Source organism: Pimephales promelas, chromosome 5, assembly GCF_988280905.1.
Source record: "Pimephales promelas chromosome 5, fPimPro1.hap1.1, whole genome shotgun sequence".
Taxonomy (NCBI): Eukaryota; Metazoa; Chordata; class Actinopteri; order Cypriniformes; family Leuciscidae; genus Pimephales; species Pimephales promelas.
The window spans coordinates 8,691,413-8,716,889 of NC_142773.1; the positions used below are offsets into that span (position 1 = coordinate 8,691,413).

Here is a 25,477-nt window from a genome sequence, read left to right on the forward strand (position 1 = left end):
GAGAACTGGCCCCCGACTGAGCCTGGTTTCTTCCAAGGTTTTTTTCTCCATCCAATCTGATGGAGTTTTGGTTCCTTGCCACTGTCGCCTTGCTTTTGGCTTGCTTTGAGCTTGCTCAGTTGGGATTATTTAGTGTTTAGCAATGTTGTTGATCCTGTGTTGTACTACTTTCATGTTATCACTGTGAAGCTGCTTTGATACAATCTGTATTGTGAAAAGCGCTATATAAATAAATGTGACTTGACTTGACCCTCACCCGGACGACCCAGCCTGGGGTGATCAGTCCCTGGCTTGTGTCCAAGTGGCATGTTGCTCCACGTTTCCCCCCTACGGATCCACAGCCACCGAGAAGCCCTCTCTGCGGCCTCTAAGATGTTTGTGGTGGCCTTCTTCAACTGCAGTCCTTTCACTCCAAGGAGTTTGAGGGCTCGCAGCGTTGAGCGACCAGCGAAGCCTCGGCACCCGACCTCGACTGGCTCGCAGCGAGCTTTCCAGCCGTTGTCAAGTCAAGTCAAGTCACATTTATTTATATTGCGCTTTTCACAATACAGATTGTATCAAAGCAGCTTCACAGTGATAACATGAAAGTAGTACAACACAGATCAATATTGTTAAATATTAAAGGTTCTCTAAGCGATGTGGGGCCAAAACATTTTTTGTCACATACATCAAACGTCTCCTCACTATCGGCAAGTTGCCTGTCCCCTAAACACACTGTAAAAAAACGCGGTCTCTGTAGACACCACAGGCTCCACAAACGGCAACAAAAACAATCATGTCTTACCCGGACCACGAAACCTAACAAACAGTGTTCCAGCCAATCACTAGCAAGAAGTATTTGAGGGTGGGTCTGGGGGGTTAGTGCGTGTGCACATGAAGGGGGTGTGTGTGTGTGTGAAGGAGAGCGAAGAGCATCAGAGCAGAGGGAAGTTTAAAAAATGGCCGACACACGACCAAAGAGACGTCGTTCTGAAGAACAATTTAAAAAGAAGGAGTCGGATAAAGAATGTGCGAAGTTCTGAATTTACATCGGTAGCAAAGCTTTTGAACTCCGGCGGCAGACGGGCTTCCAGTCCGACATTCAGGTTGCTCTGTTTTTGCTTGACAGGTGGGTAACGTTACATTGTTTTTTTTTCTTCTAAATTGACGCTTATGTTCGCCAAACCCACACAAGGATATAATTAGCTAGAACTATGCACGTTCACAATTATTTCAGGAAGCACGGAAGGGAGGGGGAGGAGATGAGATGCGGAGGAGGGAGAGTCTAGCTAGCCTCCGATTTGTTTGAAAATATTCCGAACGTCAACACCCAGGATCGCTTAGACAACCTTTAAATATTTATTAAATAAGAACTGAACTGAAGTAGTTGAAGGAGATCGCAATTCTCGCGCATGCGTCGTGGAAATCGTATTGAAGTCTCGTTTCAGGCCATCAAGGAAGAAAAGAAATAGTAGAATAAGGTTGTTATTTTTGTTTGTTTTTTCGCACAAAAAGTATTCTCGTCGCTTGATAAACTTATAGTTGAGCCACTGTAGTCACATGGGATATTTAAACATTTTCTTCATTGACTTTCTGGGCCGTCAAGAGTCATTCCCTTAGGAGCCAATGTGGTAGTGAGACAGCTCTCAAATTTAATCAAAAATATCTTCATTTGTGTTCCGAAGATGAACGAATGTTTTACGGGGTTGGTACAGCATGGGGGTGAGTAATTAATGACTTAATTTTCATTTTTGGGTGAACTAACCCTTTAATGTCAAAAACTTGACAAACGTCTTGATATGAGTCACCTGAACAATGTTTTGAGGTGTAACTGTAATATAAGCGGAATAATTGACTTCAGGCCGTTGAATTATCCGAAAAATGCACACCCGATGTCACGGTTGGTAAATCCTATGACTTCTTCGTGTCTCGTGTTTCTGTTGTCCTATGTGTGTGTGCTGATCTGATCAGATCAGAGGGGCGTGGCCGCTCATCAGCGCTCATTGAGCAATCACTCGGCTCGGTACCAAGCGTGCCGCACAAGCCCTCAAAAGTGAAGCCAAAACGTCTCGATCGCCCCCCTGTGACCGGTCCTAGTATAGCTCATAACCCCCGCCTTCCCATATTATTCGATGGGACGCGAGACCAACTAAACGGTTAAATTACACTTCACATATCCTTATTCCAAAGATAGTTTCTGTCATTTACTGTAGTTTCTATCTCGTTGATGTAATTTCAAGTGTTCGTTTTTAAAATAAGTTTGTTTTTAGTTAGTTATGTCATGATAAAAACGGTGCTCTGGCATCATGATTGACTGCTGTGATTGACAGGTTGACCAACTCATAAAGTGGTTCTATCTGTGAACATTTCTTACATTTAACATTACAGCATTTTGAAAAAGTGAAATCAATAATCAAGGACAAACGGCTGTGTTGAAAACCCTGTCACACTTGTTTGTTTCCGCCTTTATTTTTGCAAGCACACATGTGAACATGGACATGATGAACACACTCCTAACTGTTTCTCTGATTTTCAACTCAACCATTCATTTTCAATGGGGAGTCATTTTTGAAATCGAATTTCCTGGGTAAACATTAAAGCACACTAGTGTGATAAACAGTGCAATTTATTTCATAATTAATGTGAAACTGACCAAATTATCTGAAAATTATCAAAAAATATCAAAAAGTGGTTACAAGAGGTAAAAACAATATAAATACGCTCGTTTTCTCACACAAACCGCTCGTTTCGTGTCTTAGGCCATCAATGTGTACTACATTTACGAGTCATTAAATCATGTTTAATTTGGACTTCTCTGTTTATGCTCTTTGAGGTGGTGACCATAGACCTGCATTATATGACTGACAGACAACAACGGTTTGACCTAAAAATATCAAAATCAGATATTTATTCAAGACCCTTATTCATCGTCTGGAATCGTTTAAAGCCCTTTGAACAGTTTGCACAGAAACTGTCTTTTGGACCTTGAACCGTTTCGTACCCAGTCAAGTCCATTATATGGAGAAAAATCACTTTACATGCTTTCATGTCCAACTATTTGCTATCTGACCCGTTGAATTGCAGCTTTTGTTCATGTGTGCTATGTGTGTTAACCCTACACTCTAAAAAGAGATGTGTTAAAAAACAACACACATCATGTGTTGATGGTATTTTGACACAAGTTGTGTAGTTTTTAACACACAATGTGTGTTAAAATGTAACTGGATAGAATTTTAATGGGTGGAGGGAAGTTTGTGTTTATGAACCTAATTAGAGGTAGTATATTTTATATGGTATCCCATAACAAGCTCTAAAATAAATTAAACAATACATTACAATAAATAAATAAAATCTTAATTCATAAAAAAACTTCAGATTAATGAGTGTTTTTGGCAGCCAATCACATCATGCCTCGGTTTCAATGTTTTTTTCAAATGCTGATTTCACTTGTTATTAATAACTAATTTATTATAACAAACAATTTATTTCTGTCAGACGTCTACAGAAACACTTATTGAGAATTACCAGGTTTTGTGTTGACGATTCATTGAATGTTTGTTTTGATGTCACCAGAATCGTGATTAGTGTCAGCTTTATTTGGGCTCTTGACCCTTCACTCTTTATCATTCGTTTCTCTGTTTGCTGTTTCTGTGTATTTATATTGCACATCTGAAACAGTTGAAATTATCTTGAGGAAAAAGATCATTAAATGATCAGTTTTCAACATGATGTTTTTTTAACATAGCAAGAGAAGTTTAATGTTTAAGAGATAACTTATATTTGATCACTTATATTTGATTACAGATACTCAGTTTTTACATGATATTATGGTGTATGCTACCTCATGCTATAATTCTTAAAAAATATATGTTTAGAGAACGTTTAAAGCTACAGCAGAAACTAGTCAAATACAGACATCAAGAATCAGCATATGACTCTCAACAATGGTGGCAAAGCTTCATGTCTCTAGTATAAAGCTCATCCATAAGTACCAGCATGCATTGTGGCCTGAATTTTTTCGTTTGTCACCATTATTGAGATTCATACGCTGATTATTGATATCTGTGTTTGACTGGTTTCTGCCGTAGCTTTAAACTTTTTTTGTCATTCTGCACTTTTTGATTGCTGGATGTAGTTTCACAAAACTTTCAGAACTAACAATAAATCATTAAAATAAAGCACTCCATCCATATACTCAAAAACTTGATCATAACTTGCTGATTATGACATCATCAAGAACCATCTGATCATATTTTCTATCACCATAACAGATGCATTTTATTAAAATACAGTTACAGCAGGCAGAGAAACACTAAAACAAGAGTAAAGGGTCAAGAGCCCAAATAAAGGAGCCATTAATCACGATTATGGTGACTTGAAATAAAACTGAAATGAAACATCAAACCTCTGTTAATTCTCAATAAGAGCTTGTCTACGTAGATTAATGGTGTTTAAAACATCCAAATGTTCAAACAAACTCTATTAAACATCACTGGACTTCATAAACACAAGTTACCAATACGTGTTAGTGTTCATCCAAACACGTTTGTAAGCACACGGGAAGTAACTCTGGCAAATACTCTCCGACTAGTCACATGTGACGCATATCTGACACAAGTTGTGTTACTATAACACATTAGTGTGTAAAAGGTTTCAACAACACACTGCTGCTGTAACACATTAGTTGTGTTAAATGTAACACAAAATGTGTAATCCTTATAAACACAGAGATGTGTAAAGAAACGACACAGGTTGTGTGTTAAATTTGACACAACATGTGTTGTCCTTGAGCAAACACACTACATGTGTTAAAATCTACAAAACGTGTTAAAATCTACACAACATGTGTTAAAATCTACACAAAATGTGTTGTCCCTGAGCACACACACTACATGTGTTAAAATCTACACAACATGTGTTAAAATCTACACAAAATGTGTTGTCCCTAAGCACACACACTTTATGTGTTAAAATCTACACAGCATGTGTCATTTTTAACATCTCTTTTTACAGGTTGTGTTATTTACAAAATCATTTTATAAGAGTGCACCAGTGTAAATAAAACTTATTTACACACAATATTTTGTAAGTTGCTACATTTTAATCTAATTCAAAGTGCAAACTTAGTGAAATCACACTCCCTGTGTTAAGAACAATAACACACTGGTTGAGTTAAAAGTAACACAAAATGTGTTGTCCTTAACTAAACACACAGATGTGTTAAGATATAACACAGGTTGTGTTGTTTTTAACACATCCATTTTAAGAGTGTATATAGCCTACCCTGCATAAATTAGGCTACAGTTAGGGTGATACACATGACTTAAAATGTGATATTGCCTGCACAGCTCTTGGACGACATATCTAACCTTTATATAGATATCTATGTTCCATACATCTCGGCAACTCGTGCATCAAAATATTCTACGAGTTGCCCATGTGCATTTTGAACCATGTGTTTGGTCTGCATCTGCACGTTCTGGCCAGCAGGGGTCTCCAGGGTGTGGCGTTTCAAGCGCGGCCGTCCAAACGAACAAAGGGAGTCAAGAAGCCATTGGTTCGGTTGATTCAAAGTCCAGAAAAGCTTTCGTTTCTCCTCGAAAGTCGTCAGTAAATGGTAAATGTAGGATTCTTTCATTTGCCCGCTGCTTAATTTCAGCCAATCAGGTGTGCAACCCACACGCAACGTGATTAATATTCATGAATCATGAGCCAATCCTTCAACAGATTCGGCGGTTTGATCAGTGAATAAGAACATTGCTCCTCTGCTTAAACTTGTTTTCCGATTATTTTTAAGATATTATGTAATGCAATACAATCCTCTTTCCCAAGAAGGAGACTGAACGACGATGGAACAGGTAAAGAAAGTGTTTGGGATAACAAAACGCCGTGTAGATGCTATTTTGTCAAATAGATAGATGGGTTTAAATGGGTCAAAAGGTACGCTTAGTTTAATCACAAATAACCTACGTATTTTGTTTATATGGAGTTGTTTTATACTGAAATACCCTATTTTAATTAATTCCTTATGAAAATAAACGTAGGTTGTATTAGTAAAAGTGTAACGCTATGGTTAGTGTAGCAAAACCATGATTAATGTGTGGTTACCATGTTTTAATTATAACGTTTCTAACCATGTAAATTATTATTAATCTTTGTTGTACAACCATAATTCATTTGTGTTTATCAATGTTTAACTATACTAACGATGTTTTTCTGCTTTTATGTGTAGTGAGACCATGGTTAATTTGTGGTGACCGTTGGTTTGACTAGTCTCCATGTAGTTGTTTTGTTTGTAGTAAAACCATGGTTAATTTTCACAAGGGATGTGTTTGCCTGCTTGAATATTTTACACTGTCTCCTGAAATGTGTTGATATGTGTGTGCTAAAATGTATACTGTTTGTGTTTCATGTCGACTATATAGGTAGCCTGCAGCAATTTCAGATCCATAAGGGCCAAGTTTCAGGAAGAGCTCCAGGTGAGGGACAGACCTGTGCTTCCCGAGAAACCCAAACGCCTCCCGACAGCCGGCGTGGGCCGCTCTGGTCCGATAACCACGAGCTGTTCAGCTGTGGAAACCATGAGTTCAGCTGTGGAAACCAAGACCCCTAGTCTACCCCGGGCCATTTTCAGAGAAGACCTGAAAACGCCCTTTGGGAGACGGCCTGTGTCTTTCCCAAGCTTCCCCAACACAACATCTGAAGTCAGCAGGTCTGGTGAGGACAGGCACAACAGGCAGTCGCTCAAAGGTCGGCATTTGCCCCTCGTGTTGCCGCTTTCAAACGAGCCACCGCATGATTCTTCAGCTCCTTGCTCAAAGAGAATCCCATCACCTCTCAAATGCATCCGGAAGCAATTCCCTACGCCTTTCAGCTTGACCAAAGTTTCAGCGTCTGGCAAAGACATGGGTAAAAATGGTCCTAAAAGTACTCAGAGTGTTGAGACCGGAGAGTCAAACCCGTGTGCGAGTCTCGAGCGCTCCGCTACTCCTTCTCCGAGCGACGGATCGTCCCTGACGGACTCGTCTTCTGGGACGGGGAGTGTTAGCCACTTCTTTGACCAGCATGTGTTGAGCACGCTGGAGAAAGCCAAGAGGAAGCTGTCCCACAAGAGCCTGCTGGTGTGTGGCCGACCCAAGGGCTTCTACATCAGCAAAGCCACCGAGAGTCCTCCATCTCCTCCTGCCCGTCCAGAGACGTCCTCTCCTCGGAAGAGCAGAGCGGGTTAGAAACTTAGGCTTTTACACGCATACATACGGGACCGGTCAAACAATACTGTTTCCTATGCTCATCAGGCCTGCATTTATTTCATCAAAATACTTATTTGAAATATTACAATTTAAAATAATGATTTTCTATTTTATTATACTATTGTGGTGAAAATCCAGTTTTTAATGTTGTTTATGTGGTGTTTTTAATATGATTTTAAGACAAAGCATGAGTAAATTCATAAGTCGAGTATTTCCTCCTTAAAACTGCAGTGAACCAAAGACAGTCTCAAACACATGGTGTGAAATCACTGGTGTTTCTGACGTCACACACGACCTTGTAACCAATCAGATCAACGTGTGATTGTCAACCAGTGGATCTCTGAGTGAGTGGAGGCGGGGCTCATTTGCATATTCATAGAACCACGCATACTAAATGAGGCAAGGGTGTCGAGTTGCATTCAAGATATTTTAAGGCATGAAGATTTTAAATGAGATTTTTGGTGATCAGAGATGAGTTTTCAGCATCATTACTCTTTAATTTTTTCTTTTTTTGAAAGAAAAAGGATGTTAAATTGATAAAGTAAAGATTTTTATTGTTAAAAAAAGTTTCTATTTTTGAATAAATGCTGTTAACTTTTTATTCATCAATGAATCCTGAAAAAAATATCACCGTTATAAAGAAAAAACATTGAGCAGCACAACTGTTTCCAACATCGATGATAAATCATCATATTATAGTTATTTGTGAAGGATCATGTGACACTGGAGACTGGAGTAATCATTCTGAACAAACAGCTTTGATCACAGGAATAAATTATATTAAAATAGAAAACCTTTATTCGAAGTTGTAATATTTCACAATATTATGTTTTTTTTTTCCTCTGTATTTTTGATCAAATAAATGCAGAGACTCTTTTTCAAAAGTGTTCATAATAGTAATGTTTCCAAACTTTTGACCTGTGCTGTGTATGAATTCAGCAGTTTTGAGAGTGCGTAGAGAGTGTATTGTTATACTGTAATTCTTCAGTGCATCTGTGTTTGAGACATGCCTGTGTGTGTCGTAGCCGCTGTGACGGAGCTGGCTTCAGTCCTGCAGACCGGACCACCACGCAAACCTCTCCCTGACCCCATATCCCTCGGGCCGGGGCCCTCGAAGCCTCCGCGACCCCCGCGTGTGGACCTCCACAGATACACGGCTGCACGACACGCCACTGAAGCGCTCGCTGCTGGTTAGTAGACGTTCTTTCACATGCATCACTACTTTTCAGCATTTTTGTGTTGGTGCAATTTACCTCCATACAACAGTAACATGGTTAAAGTGTAAGCTATGAGAAGTCAAATTAGGGCGTATTCATTCATTCATTCATATTCATGTTAAAGCACTCTAAGAGTAATTATTCAGGTTTTTAAAATGTTTTTGAAAGTCCCTTACACATACATGTATATGAAGGTCAGTATAAACTGATATATATATGTATATATATATATATATATATATATATATATATATACATATGTATGTATGTATATATATATATATATGTATATACATATGTATATATACATATGTATGTATGTGTATATATATATATATATATATATATATATATATATATGTATGTATGTGTGTGTGTGGGTGTGTGTGGGTGTGTTTTTACTATCAGTTTATATTATACTGACCTTCATATATATTTATGTATATATGTGTGTTTTTGCTATCAGTGATACTGACCTTCATTCTTAAAAATACATCATTAAACAAGTATTTAAACTATACTGTCTTTGTTGTTTCTACATTTATTTTGAGATTTAATTGTTGCATGATAAAATATATAAAAACCATATCAACTTAAGTGTTCTTAAAGGGATAGTTCACTTAGAAATTTATTTTTGGTATGTTTTAGCTTACCTCAAGGGCATCCAAGATGTAGGTGTCTTTAGGCCCTTTCACACAGCGCGTTGATCCCGGGAAATTGCCAAAACACCTTCTGTGTGAACGCAAACACGACCCGGGATCAATGCCGGGTTTGGTTCCTAGTAACATTGCTGGGATCAGTCCTGGAACGCGCGCTGTGTGTTTGTGAACAAAAGCCGTAACCAATACCGTGTCGTAATGAAGTGAAAGCAGGCTAGTGAAACGGTACGTAATGCGCTAGTTTATGATCGAATCAGAGAAAAAAAATGCACAAGCGTGGTTTCTCCAGAAAGAAATCGCAGCTCATAAGCAAACTATAGACGCCGCTGAGACATGTCATGTAACATCGATGTCGCGTGTCTTTACGGGATTTTTACGGGTTGTGTGTGAACGCACTCTCTGATTCCGGAAAATCACTGGCAGTGTGAATGAACCAAATCCCGGGTCGCTTAATCCGTGTATTTTCCGGAATCTCTGTGTGAAAGGGGCTTTTGTTTCCGCAGTATTTTCAATTTTGACATTTTTCGGTCAAACCGTTGTTGTCTGTCAGTCATATAATGGAGATCTATGGTCACCACCTCAAAGAGCATGCACAGAGAAGTCCAAATTAAACATGATTTAATGACTCTGATTTTCCGGAATCAGAGAGTGCGTTCAAGAGATCACTTCAGGCGCTTTCCGGTGCTTGCACAGACCGAAGCGCCCGTGCCCTCGGATCACTTGGACGTGGCTGTGATTAAAAGAGGTAAAAACAATATAAATACTGTTCGTTTTCTCACACAAACCGCTCGTTTCATGTCTTAGGCCATCAGTGTGTACGAGTCATTAAATCGTGTTTAATTTGGACTTCTCTGTGCTGCTCTTTGAGGTGGTGACCATAGACCTCCATTATATGACTGACAGACAAGAACGGTTTGACCTAAAAATATCAAAATTGAAACTACTGTGGAAACAAAGACACCTACATCTTAGATGCCCTTGAGGTAAGATAAAACATATCAAACATTAATTTCAAAGTGAACTATCCCCTTAATCGCAATTAATCCGAAAAGTGATTTTAATCTAGTTCATTTTTTAAATGTTAAAATTCAGCTTTGATCACAGGAATAAATAAAATTTTAAACAGTCAAATAGATGAATGAATAAAGAAATAATGTCATTTCATAATATTTTTACTGTGTTTTTGATCAAATAAATGCAGACTTGGTGAGCAGAAGACACTTCTTTCGAAAACGTTTTTCGAAAAAAAACCTTAACTAGTAACTGACTGGTATTCTATGTCAGTCTGTGTGTATATACTGTATATGTATACATAAAAAACTAATTTTGCGGTTTGTGCAAAATATCATTTTGTGCATTAATGCATCTGATCATTGCTCGAAATGCAGCTGAGTGATGTCGGTTCGGGAGCTGGTTTCAGTCTTGTCCTCTGTTTGTCCAGAACCGGAGCCTGAGGTTTCTGCCCCCGCTGATGCGTCACTAGAGGAGACGAGTTTACCTCCTCCCGAATTCCCCGATTTTGAAGTGTGTGTGGCCGAAGCGGCGGACAGCGACGCCGTCGACCTGGCAGCCCTGGAGCTGGAGGCCACAGAGTTCCCCGACTCCTTGCCTCCTCCTCCGCCAGAGGAGCACGACAACCCGGTCACATGTTCTCCCGGGGATGATGGACCATCAGCAGACGCTCTCACTCAGGCCACAAGCGCAGGCGTCTCTGCCACCTCTGACCTCAGGATGAACGGACCACACACTGAACGCCAGCAACCAGTGTAAATGTGTCATTTGTCTCATTATGTCCCATAATATCCCTCACGGGTCAAAATGACCTGAAGCCCTAAAATTATACTACTTTTTTTTTTTTGTCCAGAAAGCTTATTTTATTTCTTTTTGATATTATTTGATATTGATATTATTTAATTACCTTTTTAAATCACTTTGATCAATAAATAAATAGTAATTTTAGCTTATTCCTTACATTATTCAAACTTAAATTCAAAATTACTTACAATTTCTTGCATAACCCTTTTAATTCAGCTCAAAATATCTTTCATTGTGTGTCTTTGCCGACCTCTTGTGGAAACTAATATGACCTGATATTTCACGACTCTTGCCACTAGATGGCCTTATAGCTCTCTTCAGTGTGCATTCAGATGCACATGTAGACATTATACAATATTTTTTTGGTAAATTTGAGCATTTTTAGGTTTTTCTATGTGTACTGAAGCATTCCTCACATTCCGTTCATTCCTATGGGGGTCAAATTGACCCGTGAGGGGAGGATTTTTTACATTTCTACCACACAAAACTCCTCGAATCCATATTTTCTTTGTGTGTGGTTCAAGTGTGACAAAAGTGCTGGGGTCTTGACCTCTGATGAACACTCAATTAAAAAGAAAACTTCCGGGTCAAATTGACCCGAGGGAAGGATGAGAGTTGGGTTTAAACTTGTATCTTTAATATTGCCGTATAATTGTCTTTATAATGCGATGGATCAGATCTCATCTCATCAATGTGTTCTTTTCCCCTCAGTTTTCCTAAGGAGAGGCGTTTGCATGGGACATTTGACAATGTTTATGAGGATGTAGAGACTGTTCCCAAGTTTCCTTTTGTCCAACACTCGTTCAAGAGTAAAGCAGCTCCTAAAAGTGAGTATATGCTAGCACTAGTCAATGATTGGAGGACAGTGACTGATGCGCTTTCTCCTTCAGACCCGTATGCGGATAACGGCCATGTGGTGAGCCATTCTTTCTTATAATTGCCATTTATTAAAGAGTTGGTCATTTACGTGAAATATGTTTGATATATCATGATGGGTGCTTGAAAAGATACTCTGAAGCATCCTTACCTGGTGTACATGGAAAGCCTGGATGAAGTGTGAATGCGTCTTTGCCAGCTTATAATGACGTACATTATTTCTATTGATCTCTTGATTTGTTTGACAGAAAGAAGAGACTTGGAAGAATATATGGCATGTCCCTCAGTGGTTTGTCAGCACTTATTTCTCTCTCATGATAAATGTTATCAAATGCTGTACAGTCTAAGAAAAGACTACATTGCAATTGGTTTTCTTAGTATTGTTTCCTGTCCAAATGATTAGATGCCATTAGATACTGTATTGTCTTGTTTTCTGGGGAAATAAGTCAAAATTTAGAGTTGTTGCTTAAAAAAAAAAAGCTAAATTATCTGCCAATGGGGTCAGAAAAATTCTTAATTCAATCAGAAACTAGATCATTATTTCTTACCCCATTGGCTGATCATTTTGCTTGTTTTAAACAACTTGATTTTGATTATTTCCCCAGAAAATATAATAATATATCTTACTGCATTTCACTACTTTAGTAAATGCCTCGTGAATGAAGTATTCTTTTTGTATTTGGACTGGAAACGAGACACAAAAGCATATTTTGCAGTGAAAACTTGAGTTTCTGTTGTTTCCCCTCACGATGTGAAGGTCTAATGCAGCTGAAGATCACAATGGCCACAGTCACAACGACAGGTATGATGATATCTGATTTCTGACTTAACTCTGTGACGCATCATTTACTGCACTGTAATCTGGGGAAATCTCATTACTATAATGTGGGAAAAAATGGCATCAAAGAATCTAATGATAAACTCAAACACACCCCGGGTCCACACCAGACTCTCTGAGAGAGGACACGATTGTGAAGAAATGGAGGCTTACATTTAGCTCGGTTTAAATTTTCTCTCGGAGAGAAAACATTCTTAATGGGTTCGTCAAGTAATATTTTTACAGAAACCGTATTGTTGCTAATCGATGGCGTTCGCTTCTGTTGAAGCCGTCAGTCGCATTATTTCAGCTTATTTTTAAGATCGTTTAACAGCAGAATTCCTGGTGAAAACTACATTACCCATGATGCTGTGCAGAAAATTACACCAATCAGAGTCTCGAAATAAGCAAAACGCACCAAAAGATCCGGCCAGTTCTGTGAAGCGTAGCATATTTATATTTTCCAATATACATCCGCATTTTGTAATAAACTTGCATGGTGTGTAAATATTTATGTGAAAGTAGTTTTATATTAATTCAGGTACACTGTCTGCAATGCTTCATGGGATTGTAGTTCTTTCTCACTAAAGCTGTTAAGTTCGCGGTCTTGTACTTTTTGTACGTATTGTTTTTGCTTCAAATCACAGTTTGTAATGTTGTAATGTGGTTCTCGAAGCTGGTTGGTTTGGTTCATGGCTTATAATGTTTTGGCGAAGAAAAAAAAAACACCTATGGGAGAAATAAATGGAGAAAATACTTTCGTAACCAACAACACTAAACAAGCGGGTGCCAGTGCACACTATAGTCATGAAAATATTTCATCAGGACAGGTTATAGTCAATCACATACCCATCAGCCCAGACATGCATTGCCATTAGATTCATTGGTCTTACACATCAGATTTAGTTTTCTGACACAATTTTCATTTTAAAATTCTGTTGATTTGTCACAAAGATATTATCTAGAAGTATTGCTGAATTTGCTAAAATGATTTATTCTTACCGAAACTTGCGAGACTTTAACGTGTTTAATATGTATCAGTCAGCAATGTTTTGCCTTGTTTTCCATCATTTTTCAGTGTATGGAAAGTGTATATGAATTGAAGTTATTGAAGTAAAAATATAAATATCTTAATAAAATATGTGTTGAGGGCTTGAGGCCAGTGGAAATGTCGTCTGAGCAAGGAAAAATATATAATTATTAGTTTAAAATAACTGGTTTCATTTCAGTCTTGTTAAATATGATTATTTTATATCTTATAATTTCTCATTATTTGGGAGTTTTTCACTTGGACATGAGATATACGCTTCTATGCGTAACTTGTAACACATCTTAACGTTAATTGCTAAAAACACAGCCGATCTGGTTATTTACAAGGGATGCACCGATATGAAAATTTTGGCCGATACCGATAACAGATAATTCTTTATATTTGAAAGCCGATAACCGATATATCGGCCGATAAACTTAAATCAAAATTTTTATCTAATTTTGAGAGCCTGATTACATAAACAAAAGTCTCACAATTAAATCCATGTCCCAAGCGCACAATTATAATGACGTTCTCATTATAGTGTCGTATAGCCTTGATGACAGATTTGCGCTGCACATGTTGTCCCGAACCAGATTTAATTTTTTGAAGAGATTTCAATCATATTTGTAGAAATTCAAAAACAAATACAGTTCTCAACAAGTGTCTCAGCTGAAGGGAATAATACATTATTTATCGGCTTTAATATATATCGGCCACATTTTCTTACCCGGCCGATAACAATAACATTAAAAATGAACATATATATATCGGCCAATACCGATATGCTGGCCGATATATCGTGCATCCCTAATATTTATCAATTGAGACTGAGCACAGCGTGTTCCTCATAGAAACCGACCAAAAAAGTGTGTGATTTTTTTCAGAAAGAAGATGAGCCCTGAACACCAGGAGGATAAAGAGCTGAAGAAGAAGGAGAAGCAGCGTCTGGAGAAGGAGAAGAAAGAGCAGAAAGAGAAGGACAAAAAGAGAAACATGTTGCACAAGAAATTTAAAGTGAGTTCGGATGCATAACTTAAAGCCACACTTCATGTAGCGCAAGATAGCGTTTCAAACTGACTGGTGTTTACTTGAAAGAAAAGTGTGCCTGTGCTATCCATCTTTAATGTAGTGACATACATCAGTATAACTTCTCCAGGTCCTGATATATTTCCCATGTTCCCCAATAGATCACCGGACTGGAAGAGCCCATGTATCGCGCCCGAGTGCTGGCGGCCAGCAAACTCCGCAAATACGACCTGCCCGTCAAAAGTGGGGATCTCATCAGCATCATCCGAACGGTCAACTGCCCCAAGGGCAAATGGCTGGCCCGAGACGCCAACAACAAATGTGAGATGCTCTTGAACATCATCTAGTCATGGCTTATACTGTATCAGAAACTGTATATTCTTTTCCCTCCCCACTCCTTAAAGGGGTCCTATAATGCCTTTTCACAAGATGTAAAATAAGTCTATGTTGTCCCCAGAGTGTGAATGTGAAGTTTTAGCTCAAAATACCCCTCAGATGTTTTATAGAGCATGTTAAAATTCACGACGCAAAGCAGAGTTAGCCGGGACTTAATCACCATAGAGCACTAGATTCTGTACCTTATTGCTTTTATAAAATGGTTACCACACAATACAAATATTAAGGACGGAAAATATGTATCTATGCAACGTTCATGAAGTAAAATCACTAAAAGCCTTCCTTCCACTGGAAAAAGTAGTCCCTTACTGTGATAGAAATTACAATACATTATTTCACCATTAGATGGCGACAGAGACTCTCTTTACGAGTGAGTGAGTCCATCAGAAGACACTTACATTGAAATGACTCTTGTGAACACCGATAAGGAAGACTCAACTGACGAATGACTAAGTTAGCGCATCACGAGAAAACCCCTTGACTGTTAAAAAGACAAGATATCACGGCGGACATTCAAACTGATTTTTTGTCACGAATGTAGGACTGACCTGAAGGAAAATGCTATATCTACTGTAAATGCAGATAAATTCGCTTACTCGATTTGTCACAATACTCTAACGTTACTCTATTAGCTTCAATAAACAGTATTAATGAAAACAAACATATGTTTACGTTGCTAAGAGTGGTTGCTTGGGGTGTTGTGTAGTGATACGTAGAGCCGTTGGTTGAAGCGGTTATAGTCGTGTTTTATCATGATTAAAACACAGCTATTGACCAATCAGAATCAAGGACTTGAACCAACCGTTTTATAAGTACATTTTAGGCTTAGGCTAAGTGTTTTTAGCCCGCTAAAAACGCCAGACGCTCTGCTGAAAACGCTAGCTGTGGGCGCTTGAGAGCGCTTTGTCAGCGCAGCGTTCTTTCCGTTGAGACGTTTTGTTGCTATGATACAGAATATCCGCAGCACAGTTTACTTGCAGCTGATTTTACAGATAATTTTTCATAGTAAATTATTCTTCATCCATGTTGTTCAGTTAGGCCGTGTGTCCACCAAAGCGTTTTTAGCCAGCTGAAAATGCTAGACGCTCTGCTGAAGACGCCGTGCTTTGGGTGCTTGAGAGCGTTTTGGCAGCGCAGCGTTTTTTCCGTTGAGCCGTTTTGTTGCTATGATACAGAATTATCCGCAGCAGTTTGAATGTTGTGACAGTTGGTCGGTGTGGTATTAGTCCCGCCCCTCCTCCGCTGTGATTCGATGGCTGGGTAAAAAGTGACAGTGATGAGCGCTGCGTTTCACCTAAAGTTGAACATTTTTCAACTCGGCGACCTGTAAAAAACGCTGGGTGCTCAGCACTTCAACGTGAAAAAAACGCTCAGCGCCTCGTTACGCTCATCGCGCTCCCATTGAAAACAATCTGTTTTTTTTTTTTAAAAAAAAGCTTAGGTGGACACAAGGCCTTAGTGATGTCACTAACCTGGGAGGAAGCTTGTGTAGTCCCTCTCAGCCGTTTTGTTGTAGTCCTTAAAAAGAGATTCATGTAAAAGCTTTTAACTCTGAGCGTCATGACTTTGCAGATGTTCAAACAGGAACATTACACACAAGCTAAAGTTAGAAAAATGAACTCATAATCGTTCCCCTTTAAGATGAATTAAAAAAAGTTGACCACTTTTTGAATGTCCTAGAAAGCCTCCTGCAGGAGTGACTGTGAAATCGCTGTAGTTTCTGAGGCTTTGACAGGACACGGTCTTCCTTCTGTTGTGGTGTGTGTGTGTGTGTGTGTGCAGACGGCTACATCTCCGTGATGAATGTGGAGTTGAACATCAAGGAGATGCTGGAGCTGGGGAAGAAGGCGTCGCAGGCCGCCGGACGAGGCCAGACCGACGGAGATAATCTCAGCTTCAGCAGCAGGTAGAGAGGAAACATATCCATATCCACACACACTCGATGACATCATGCATATGAAATAAAGCTCACTGTCAAGTTAACCATGGATTGGCAGCTAGGGGTGTTACGATACACTGATATGGATAAGAAGACTAATGATACGATGTATAGATGCAACACCTTTATTCTGACGCTTGGCATCTCTGGCTGTGTTTACACTGCCACAAAAAATCCTATTTTTTACACGCTTTCTCACATGTAAACGCACAAATATGCATGATTTTTTCCGCAAACAAGCTCCTTTTTCATATCTGTCCGGATTAATACAATCTTCTTTGCCAGAAATGAATTTTAAACACATATATCAGATACCAGTTGTGTCTAAAGTAGATCAAAACATCAGGCTCATAATAATGACTATATCAGTCGACGTACCGCTAGATAGAGGTGAAATTGTCTCGCCGCGTGTTAAGCTGTTGGGACACATCAAATAGCTGGCTAAGATGATCGATTTTGTATCGTATTGCGACAAAACGTTGGATTTACACCCCTGTTGGCAACCTTGTGTTGTAAATCTGTATCAATTGACAGTGTATTTCTGTTCTCACTGGGTGGATATGAACTTTATAAACTTAAAATTCTAGGTTTCAAAAACTTTGTCTTGTTGCTGTCATGTTAATGAAATCATTTGATTATAATTTGTATATTAGTGAATGTAAGATTATTTTATCAACATTGATTCATTTCTTTTCAAATAATTTTAGTAAATCATATTTATTTGATTGCAGCATGTATTACTGATTCCCATCATTAAATGGTTTATTACTCACATCAGCCATAGACCTGCTCTCTTAAGATATGCACATCATATATATATACTACCGGTCAAAAGTTTTAGATCGGTAAGATTTTTTTATGTTTTTAAAATAAGTCTCTTGGGCTCACCAAGGCTGCAATTATTTGATAAAAAATACAAAAAAAAAACAGTAATATTGTGAAATATTATTACAATTTAAAACAGCGGTTTTCTTTGTGAATATATAGTGAAGTGTAATTTATTCCTGTGATCAAACCTGCGATTTTTTTTTTTTTTTTTTTTTTTTTTTTCATCCTAACTCCAGTCTTCAGTGTGACATGATCCTACAGAAATTATTATAATCTGATGCTCAAGAAAGATTTATGATTATTATCCATGTTGAAAACAGTTTTTTACATTTTCATTTCAGGATTCTTTGATGAATAGAAAGTTCAAAAGAACAGAATTGATCTGAAATGGAAATTAAGCTTTTGTAACATTAATCACTACCATTCAAAAGTTTGGGGTCAGTAAGAATTTATTTTTTATTTTTTGGGGGAAAGAAATTAGAAAATACTTTTATTCATAGTTGATGAGTTAAATTGATCAAAAGTTACAGTAAAGACATTTATAATGTTAGAAACGATTATATTTTAAATAAATGCTGTCCTTTTGAACTTTCTATTCAACATAGAATTTTGGGGGAAAATGGTACACGACTGTTTTCAACATTGAAAATAATAATTTATGTTTTTTGAGCATCAGATCCTCATATTAGAATGATTTCTGAAGGATCATGTGACACTGAAGACTGGAGTAATGATGATAAATTCAGCTTTCATCACAGGAATAAATTACACTTCACTATATATTCACATAGAAAACCGCTGTTTTAAATTGTAATAATATTTCACAATATTTCTGTTTTTTTTTGTTGTATTTATCAAATAATTGCAGCCTTGGTGAGCAGAAGAGACTTCTTTTAAAAACATAAAAAAATCTTACCGATCTAAAACTTTTGACCAGTAGTGTATACGGTTTAAATTTTTGGCTTTAATGTATATCTATATTATGTATAGATGCTGTTAAATCAAAACATATATCATTGACTCAAATGAGACGCTTTAAACACTGTATTGTCATAGTAATGTGTGTGAACGGTCTGATGTTTGCAGGTCGTCTCATCAGAATCCGGTGTTCACCAGCAGCTGTAAGTCTTCTGTTTCTCTTTCTTCAGCCGTGTGTTGAGTGTTTTGGCAGCCTGGCACTTTCTTTAACACCCGGCGGTGCTGAAATAATAATCCTGTGTGGTTTAACAGCCGCTGCTTTCTCAGATCGGCTTGGGTTAAATCGTTTTAAAACTACATTTCAGGAGCAGTTTATTTTATTAGATCCATAGACAACAAAAACAAATGAATATGCAACTGAGTGTTAAGTTATAATATAAAATTGACTACTCTTTCGTGGCTTTACTGTGCTTTAAAGATTGCTTCTTAACATCAAGCATATCCCGCTCTTCGCTGTGTTACACAGAGGAGACTAACAAACCGATTATTGGTTAATCTTCAACATTTTTGCCGTTTAACATTCATTTGGATTGTCCTTTTTGGGAGTTTACACGGAAAAATAATAGTTTTACAATTTAGTGGCTTGTAGATCTCAGTTTACAGGACTACTTATTCATTTCATAAACAATGACTGTCTGTCCACAACTCTGGCAGCGCTTCATTGGCGTCAGTGCTGTAATGTGACTGTAATCAATAGGGCTGAGTAATAAATATAGATTTCAAGATATTAATCGATTCTCATTTATACGAACTGATATCGATTCTTAAATCTCAAGAATCGATTAGTCATCCTGTTTCATTTGAATGAATGGGACATTGTATCGCGGCTGCGCACATCCAAAAAATCGCAATAATCTTTGTCCTTTGTTACTATTGATATGAAACAAAGTCTCAATTTTCAAATTATGTCTATTTTCTTTAGAATTTCAAAAACATAAATAGTGTTTTGGCGCTGTGGCGTGAGATCGCTCTAGAGAAGCAGCAGCGCTGATCTCTCTTCCGCCTTAATAATACCAGTCACAGCGTGAAATAAACATGAATGAACATCTGAAAGTGTGTTAAAGATAGAGTAAAACTTATCGAAATCTGTATCATGTCACATTGATTCGCTCAATCAGCGTTTCAACCGTGGAAAGACGTCAGTTCAACAGCTTGTAATCAATGTCATGTATCGTCATATTTACCTCAGAAAACCCACATCAACTCGTTAGTCAGCTAGAAAGAATAACTCTAGAGAGGAGCATTTTGCTAAATATATACACCATATTACATATGCATTATAATGTTCTTCAATATTTAATGCATATTTGAATAAATCTGGCAAGTTTTTATGACAGCCACAATTTAAATGTTTATATTTCATATAATCTTCTTATTATGAAAATAAATAAAAGTGTAATTTAATTGTCTGTATAGCTACAAAACAGTTCATTATTACCTTCATATTAGGCTAATGAAGCCTAGTAGGCTACAACTAGACTCCCATAGTTCACAGCATTAGTTAAGAGATTTCCCAGACAGCAAACTGACATTGAATCAACGTGGAAACGACGTCTCTCATGACATTGAAACAACGTTGATTTTGCTCATCGAATTAACGTTGAACCAACGTCAGACGCGGCATTCTTCAAAGCTAAATAAAAATCGAAAATTGGTTTGCTTTCATAACGTTGAAACAACGCGTTGATTTCAAGTTGATTTTCCGTTAGTTTTGAAGAATGCCGCGTCTGACGTTGGTTCAACGTTAATTCGATGAGCAAAACTATGTCAGATCAACGTTGTTTCGATGTCATATTTCCACGTTGATTCAATGTCAGTTTGCTATCTGGGTTGATTCCCTTGAAAAATTGCCATTTATTGTAACTGATATCCAAAATAATCAATATTGAATCGAATCGAAATCGAATTGCAAGCTTGTGAATCGAAATCGAATTGTGAAATTTGTGTCAATAACCAGCCCTAGTAATCAAGGCACATGGGATCTGATGGAGCTGGTCCGTCTCCCTATAGTGAGTGCGTCCCTGGCGTCAGTGCCCTCTAACACCAGTGGCTGATGATCAGATCCAGCCGCAGCGTCATGTTTAACTGGGAAAAGTGCTGACAGGAAGGGAAAAAGTTTAACCGTAACCAAAGGGCAAACCCAGGAAAACAAGGGCAGATATGAGCCTTGAGTTTCTTGATAATACAATTAATTCGCCTTTGGCTAAGCCACGCCCTAGAATGTAGATTGACCAATCACAGTGCAGCCAAGAACGAGCTCCCACAGAGGTCCGACGCTTTGTCACAGCGCTCCATTGACTTTCAACACAGGCGTCTCATATTTTTGGTCTATTACCGTCGTAGTTTTATCCAAAATATGGTTAAACGTTGTGCCTCAGGCATTTGTAACACAGATACGCGTTTCCCAGAGAGGTTGGAGGGGGGGTCCGTTTGATTGATTTCGGTTCTCATACCAGTTGTTGATACGCTAGCAAACGCTGCTAATAAATACAACGTTATCCACAAGTTTCCGAGGGGCGCTCCTGTAAAAAATAAAGTGGGTGAAACTTCCGGTGAGGCGGCGGAAGTAGCATTCCAATGGTATTTTGTGTGTTAGTTAGCGAAGAGGCTAGCTGTTTTTCTGAGAATTATTTTACTATTTAAAGACGCAAATCTTTATGAGAGATGTCGTTACGGAGCTCAGGGACAACATGTGCTGTTCGCGGTTGTATGTATAACCGGACTAAACTAATTCAGTGGCTTAAACGTGATTGTTTTGAACATAAGCTGAAAACGAAATCAGAGTGATCCTGCCAACGACTGTAGTTTCCATCACCTCCCAAAAGACGACGAATCTTCCTGTGTACATTAGTTTAGATTCTTAATATTCTATAAACTCTCTCAGCATGTGTTTGGCTGTTCTCTACTGATGTTGCACCTAAACTCAGGATCAAAGCCTGTGTTGACAGAATACCAAATGTGCCAGTTAATGTATTCAAGCAGCACATTCATTTATAATTTTGAATAAACTCCAAAACACAATGACTAAGTGTGTATTTTTTATTTTAATTGTTTGTCAGCTCACACAACTGTCTGTCACCATGCCTTGATGAGTATTGATTATTAATAATGTTATTATAATACTCCCAGCCAACTACTGCAGAGGGTAAAGGTACTATTATTTCACCCTTTTGAATTTGGTTGAGGTTGTGTTCCCACATCGTTAGCTAGTTTGGATCGCTATAACTTGAATGACTGTCAACTGTTGAATGAACAAGTGTCAAGCATGTCAAATCGCGCTTTGTTTACTTCCAACCGGAAGTCGCGCCCCCTTTTGATGCAAGGCCTCATGGGGCGTAGGATACTTGTGGATACTCGTGTAGTCCGTTTGCTTTGTAATAACGATTATAGAAGTGAATAGAGACCTACCAGCTTTGCATGAACAGTGTTGCTCCCTGATATTGTTAGTCCCAGCCTCCGTCTCCATTAGTAGGAAATGCGGTGGTTCATTTTTTGACTGTGACCGGTAACGTTATAGTTTAGATGCCTTGTTGTTTGAAGTAGCAACAGTAACTAAGGGGGGCGGGGCTTAGCCAAAGGTGAATTATTTGTCTGACGTCTAAATAAGACAAGTAAATAAGACTCAAACAGTTCCCACTGTACTTGATCAATCTATTTTAACTACTTTTTAAACTAAAATAAGGTGCTACTAACATTTTCTGGGCCATTCTAGGATTTTCTGTGGAATTATGATTTATTTTTGATAGTTTTTGTTCAGTTGCGCACAGAAGAAACGCGTGTAAATCAGTTTCTAGAAAGAAATTGTGGATTATTTGAAAAGAAAAAAGAGCAAGGCTGCCAATATTTTGGGCCACCATTGCAGATGCATGTCAATATTTTTTTCGTTTTCATGCGTTTGACTTGTTCTTCCAGTCACGGATGACAGTGAGGAGTGGATGTATGAGGATGACACCTTGTCTCTCTCTGCTGAAAACTCGTGAGCTGAACTCGTTTCACACACATGACCTCAGTTCACCTGAACTTTACACAGATCTCTACACTCGTGTGTGTCTCTCTCTCTTTATCTGCAGGAGTCAGGTGAAAGCGGTCTCCATGCCTGAGATCTGTGAGTGTGTTTCTGCTCTCTCTGCGCTGAGCTTGATGTGTTCTGTTCACTGTACTCTGGTCTCTCTCTTCTCAGTCGACAGCACCTCCTCGGCTCATCAGACGTTCAGTGACTGGAGCATTGAAGACGTCCACACACAGTGAGCCCAACGACACCACAGGGATATAACACAGCTGTGGAATCGTGTGTTACAGCTGCCAATCCACTCCCTAGCAACCAAACAGAGCACCATAGCAACCATTTTGCAACAGCTAATATCTCAGCATCAAAACATTGTATCGCGATGGGGGTTGGGTCTTTTGACTCATGCTAGCACACAGGACTTCCAACATGCTAGCTGTGAATAGCTACACGCTAATGTCGATTAGTTACCCAGATAATAAACTGAGATTGAATAAACGTTTTGACATCGTTTTGCTCATCGAATTAGCGTTGAACCAACGTCAGACGCGCCATTCTTCAAAACTAATGGAAAATCAACTTGAAATCAACATCATTCGTTTCAACGTTAGGAAAGCAACTAAATGCGTCGATTTTCTGTTAGTTTTGAATAATGGCGCGTCTGACGTTGGTTCAACGCTAATTCGATGAGCAAAACAATGTCAGATCAACGTTGTTTCGATGTCACGAGAAACGTCGTTTCTACGTTGATTCAATGTCAGTTTGCTGTCTGGGTAACTGCTAAATCATGCCGAGAACATGTTAAGAACGCTATAAAAACTCTATAGTAACCATATGTGACAACTACCAACCACTTAGTAACACCATATCAACCCGCCAGAATATGTTAGCAACCACCTAGAACACCCTAGCAACCGCCTATCTACACAAAAGCAACCACCCAGAACACCCTAGCAACTGCCTAGCAAGACCCTAGCAATTACCCATAATACCCTAGCAACTCCCTAGAAACACTAAAGCAACCACCCAGAGCACCCTAGCAACCACCTAGAGCACCCTAGCAACCATAAACTACATTACCAAGCCATATTTCAGCTCAAGAAAATAGTAGAAACATGGAGTTTGGCTTTTTTGACTTAGAGTGTCAACTAGTCTTTAAATATCATCTCATAAACTGTATAAGCACACCATAGCAACCATGTAGAGTACCCTAGCAACCATAAACTACATTACCATGCCATATTTCAGCTCAAGAAAATAGTAGAAACATAGAGTTTGGCTTTTTTGACTTAGAGTGTCAACTAGTCTGTAAATATCATCTCATAAACTGTATAAGCACACCATAGCAACCATATAGAGTACCCTAGCAACCACCTAAACACATGATTAAGCCATATCTCAGCACCAGAATGTCGTACAGACATGGTTGTTGGCTCGTATGCAATAATGTACCACACTCTAGCTTCCGAGGCTGTTTTGCGGAAATGTCCAGTAGTTATTAAGACCGGACAGTTTTGTGGTGTTCATTAATGTGAAAAGGTCATGCGTTAGACATTAAGCTCAAAAACACCAAATGAAAATTAATTCTCTCCCAAAGTTAAATGCTTTTATCGCTTAATTTTAGCTTTCATCTGATTTCGATAGTTCCCTTTTTCGAATTTTCCACTAACTATAAGTAACTACATATATGTAATGAGTATTAGGAGACTGTCAGGTTCAGGTTAGTGGAGTACTAGTATGTCTAAAGTGTGGACTCGATATAAGGTGTTATTTTATTCTATTCTAAGTAACTATTCCCATCAATTCCTTGCTATAGTTTGAATCTGAGTGTGAAGTGGAGACAGTCCAGTGTGTGTGTGTGTGTGTGTGTGTGTGTGTGTGATAATGTCCCGTCTCTGTGTTGGTGACAGAGAAGCAGAACACTTCCAGTTTGCAGATGTTGATCTTCTGCCTCCTCCGGCACTTTACGCCGACTCTCTTTGAGCCTGCGGTGAGGTTTATCTGCTGTATTCTTCAGCCACTGACCCGAGTTTCATATCTAACATTTTACAAACGCAAAGTCTCTGACATCATTTATTTTTCCTTCCACAGTGAGGTTGATTTCATACCTCGATCATAACCAAGGAAATCCACATTTCTTCAGGAGCTGGCGTTTGGAAAAAACTGGGCTTCAGTTTTACAGGTCGTCAGTCCTGTGTCTGAAGACTCGGTTTAACATTACAAGTGCAAAGAGAAAAACTGTGGCGTTTAATAAAAGTGAACTCTTGAGGTTTGAAGTGTTGCATTGGCACTGAGCGGCGAGGGCTCGATCGAGGACTGATAACACAATGGCAGATTAGGGGTTTTAATGAAATGAGGGTGTGGCACTTTGTCATATGAACTATTGAATGAATTGCTAAAGGATTGAGAGAAGCTTGTGCATGTTATCGATTAATTCACCTTTGCTTTTGTCGTTGTGTATCTCATTGTGTGGGAACTTTGGAAGTTGGTGGTTTGATTACATGTTTATAAATGAAAACATAACTTGTAAATGTTGGCGTGAAATAAATGGATCCAGCAGTGATTCTGACTTCTGTTTTTTCTTCTATTGAATGATGGCTGGATGAATGTGTGATAAAACTGTGAATTATGAAGAGTGAGAGTAATACTAAAACTAAA

At 38.5% G+C, this 25,477-nt stretch overlaps 2 protein-coding genes across 3 annotated transcripts in view; both read left to right on the plus strand.

Moving 5' to 3' along the window:
* LOC120467255 (serine/threonine-protein kinase pim-2-like) overlaps positions 1 to 25,477 on the plus strand; it is a 340,979-nt gene that overhangs the window by 39,836 nt on the left and 275,666 nt on the right. The gene's annotated exons all lie outside the window — the stretch shown is intronic.
* Positions 5,455 to 25,382, plus strand: LOC120461434 (uncharacterized). Of its 2 annotated transcripts, none has more exons than XM_089130920.1 (17): positions 5,455 to 5,596; positions 6,405 to 7,203; positions 8,255 to 8,419; positions 10,547 to 10,871; positions 11,632 to 11,747; positions 11,811 to 11,836; positions 12,045 to 12,085; positions 12,554 to 12,598; positions 14,531 to 14,660; positions 14,834 to 14,993; positions 16,851 to 16,974; positions 18,922 to 18,956; positions 22,726 to 22,789; positions 22,884 to 22,918; positions 22,994 to 23,057; positions 24,730 to 24,809; positions 24,911 to 25,382. In XM_089130920.1, exons 1-16 carry the CDS (start codon positions 5,594 to 5,596, stop codon positions 24,800 to 24,802), a joined length of 2,205 nt encoding a protein of 734 aa, XP_088987046.1. In that variant the 5' UTR covers positions 5,455 to 5,593; the 3' UTR covers positions 24,803 to 24,809; positions 24,911 to 25,382. The 2 variants fall into 2 exon arrangements, with proteins under 2 accessions (XP_088987046.1, XP_088987045.1); XM_089130919.1 differs by having other exon boundaries at positions 5,561 to 5,837.

Excerpts from the sequence above, each read along its gene's own strand:
- LOC120461434 (XM_089130919.1), top strand. Across the intron at positions 10,872-11,631 it reads ACTGAACGCCAGCAACCAGT|TTTTCCTAAGGAGAGGCGTT; the intron begins GTAAATGTGTCA and ends TTTTCCCCTCAG. Across the intron at positions 16,975-18,921 it reads AATCTCAGCTTCAGCAGCAG|GTCGTCTCATCAGAATCCGG; the intron begins GTAGAGAGGAAA and ends TGATGTTTGCAG.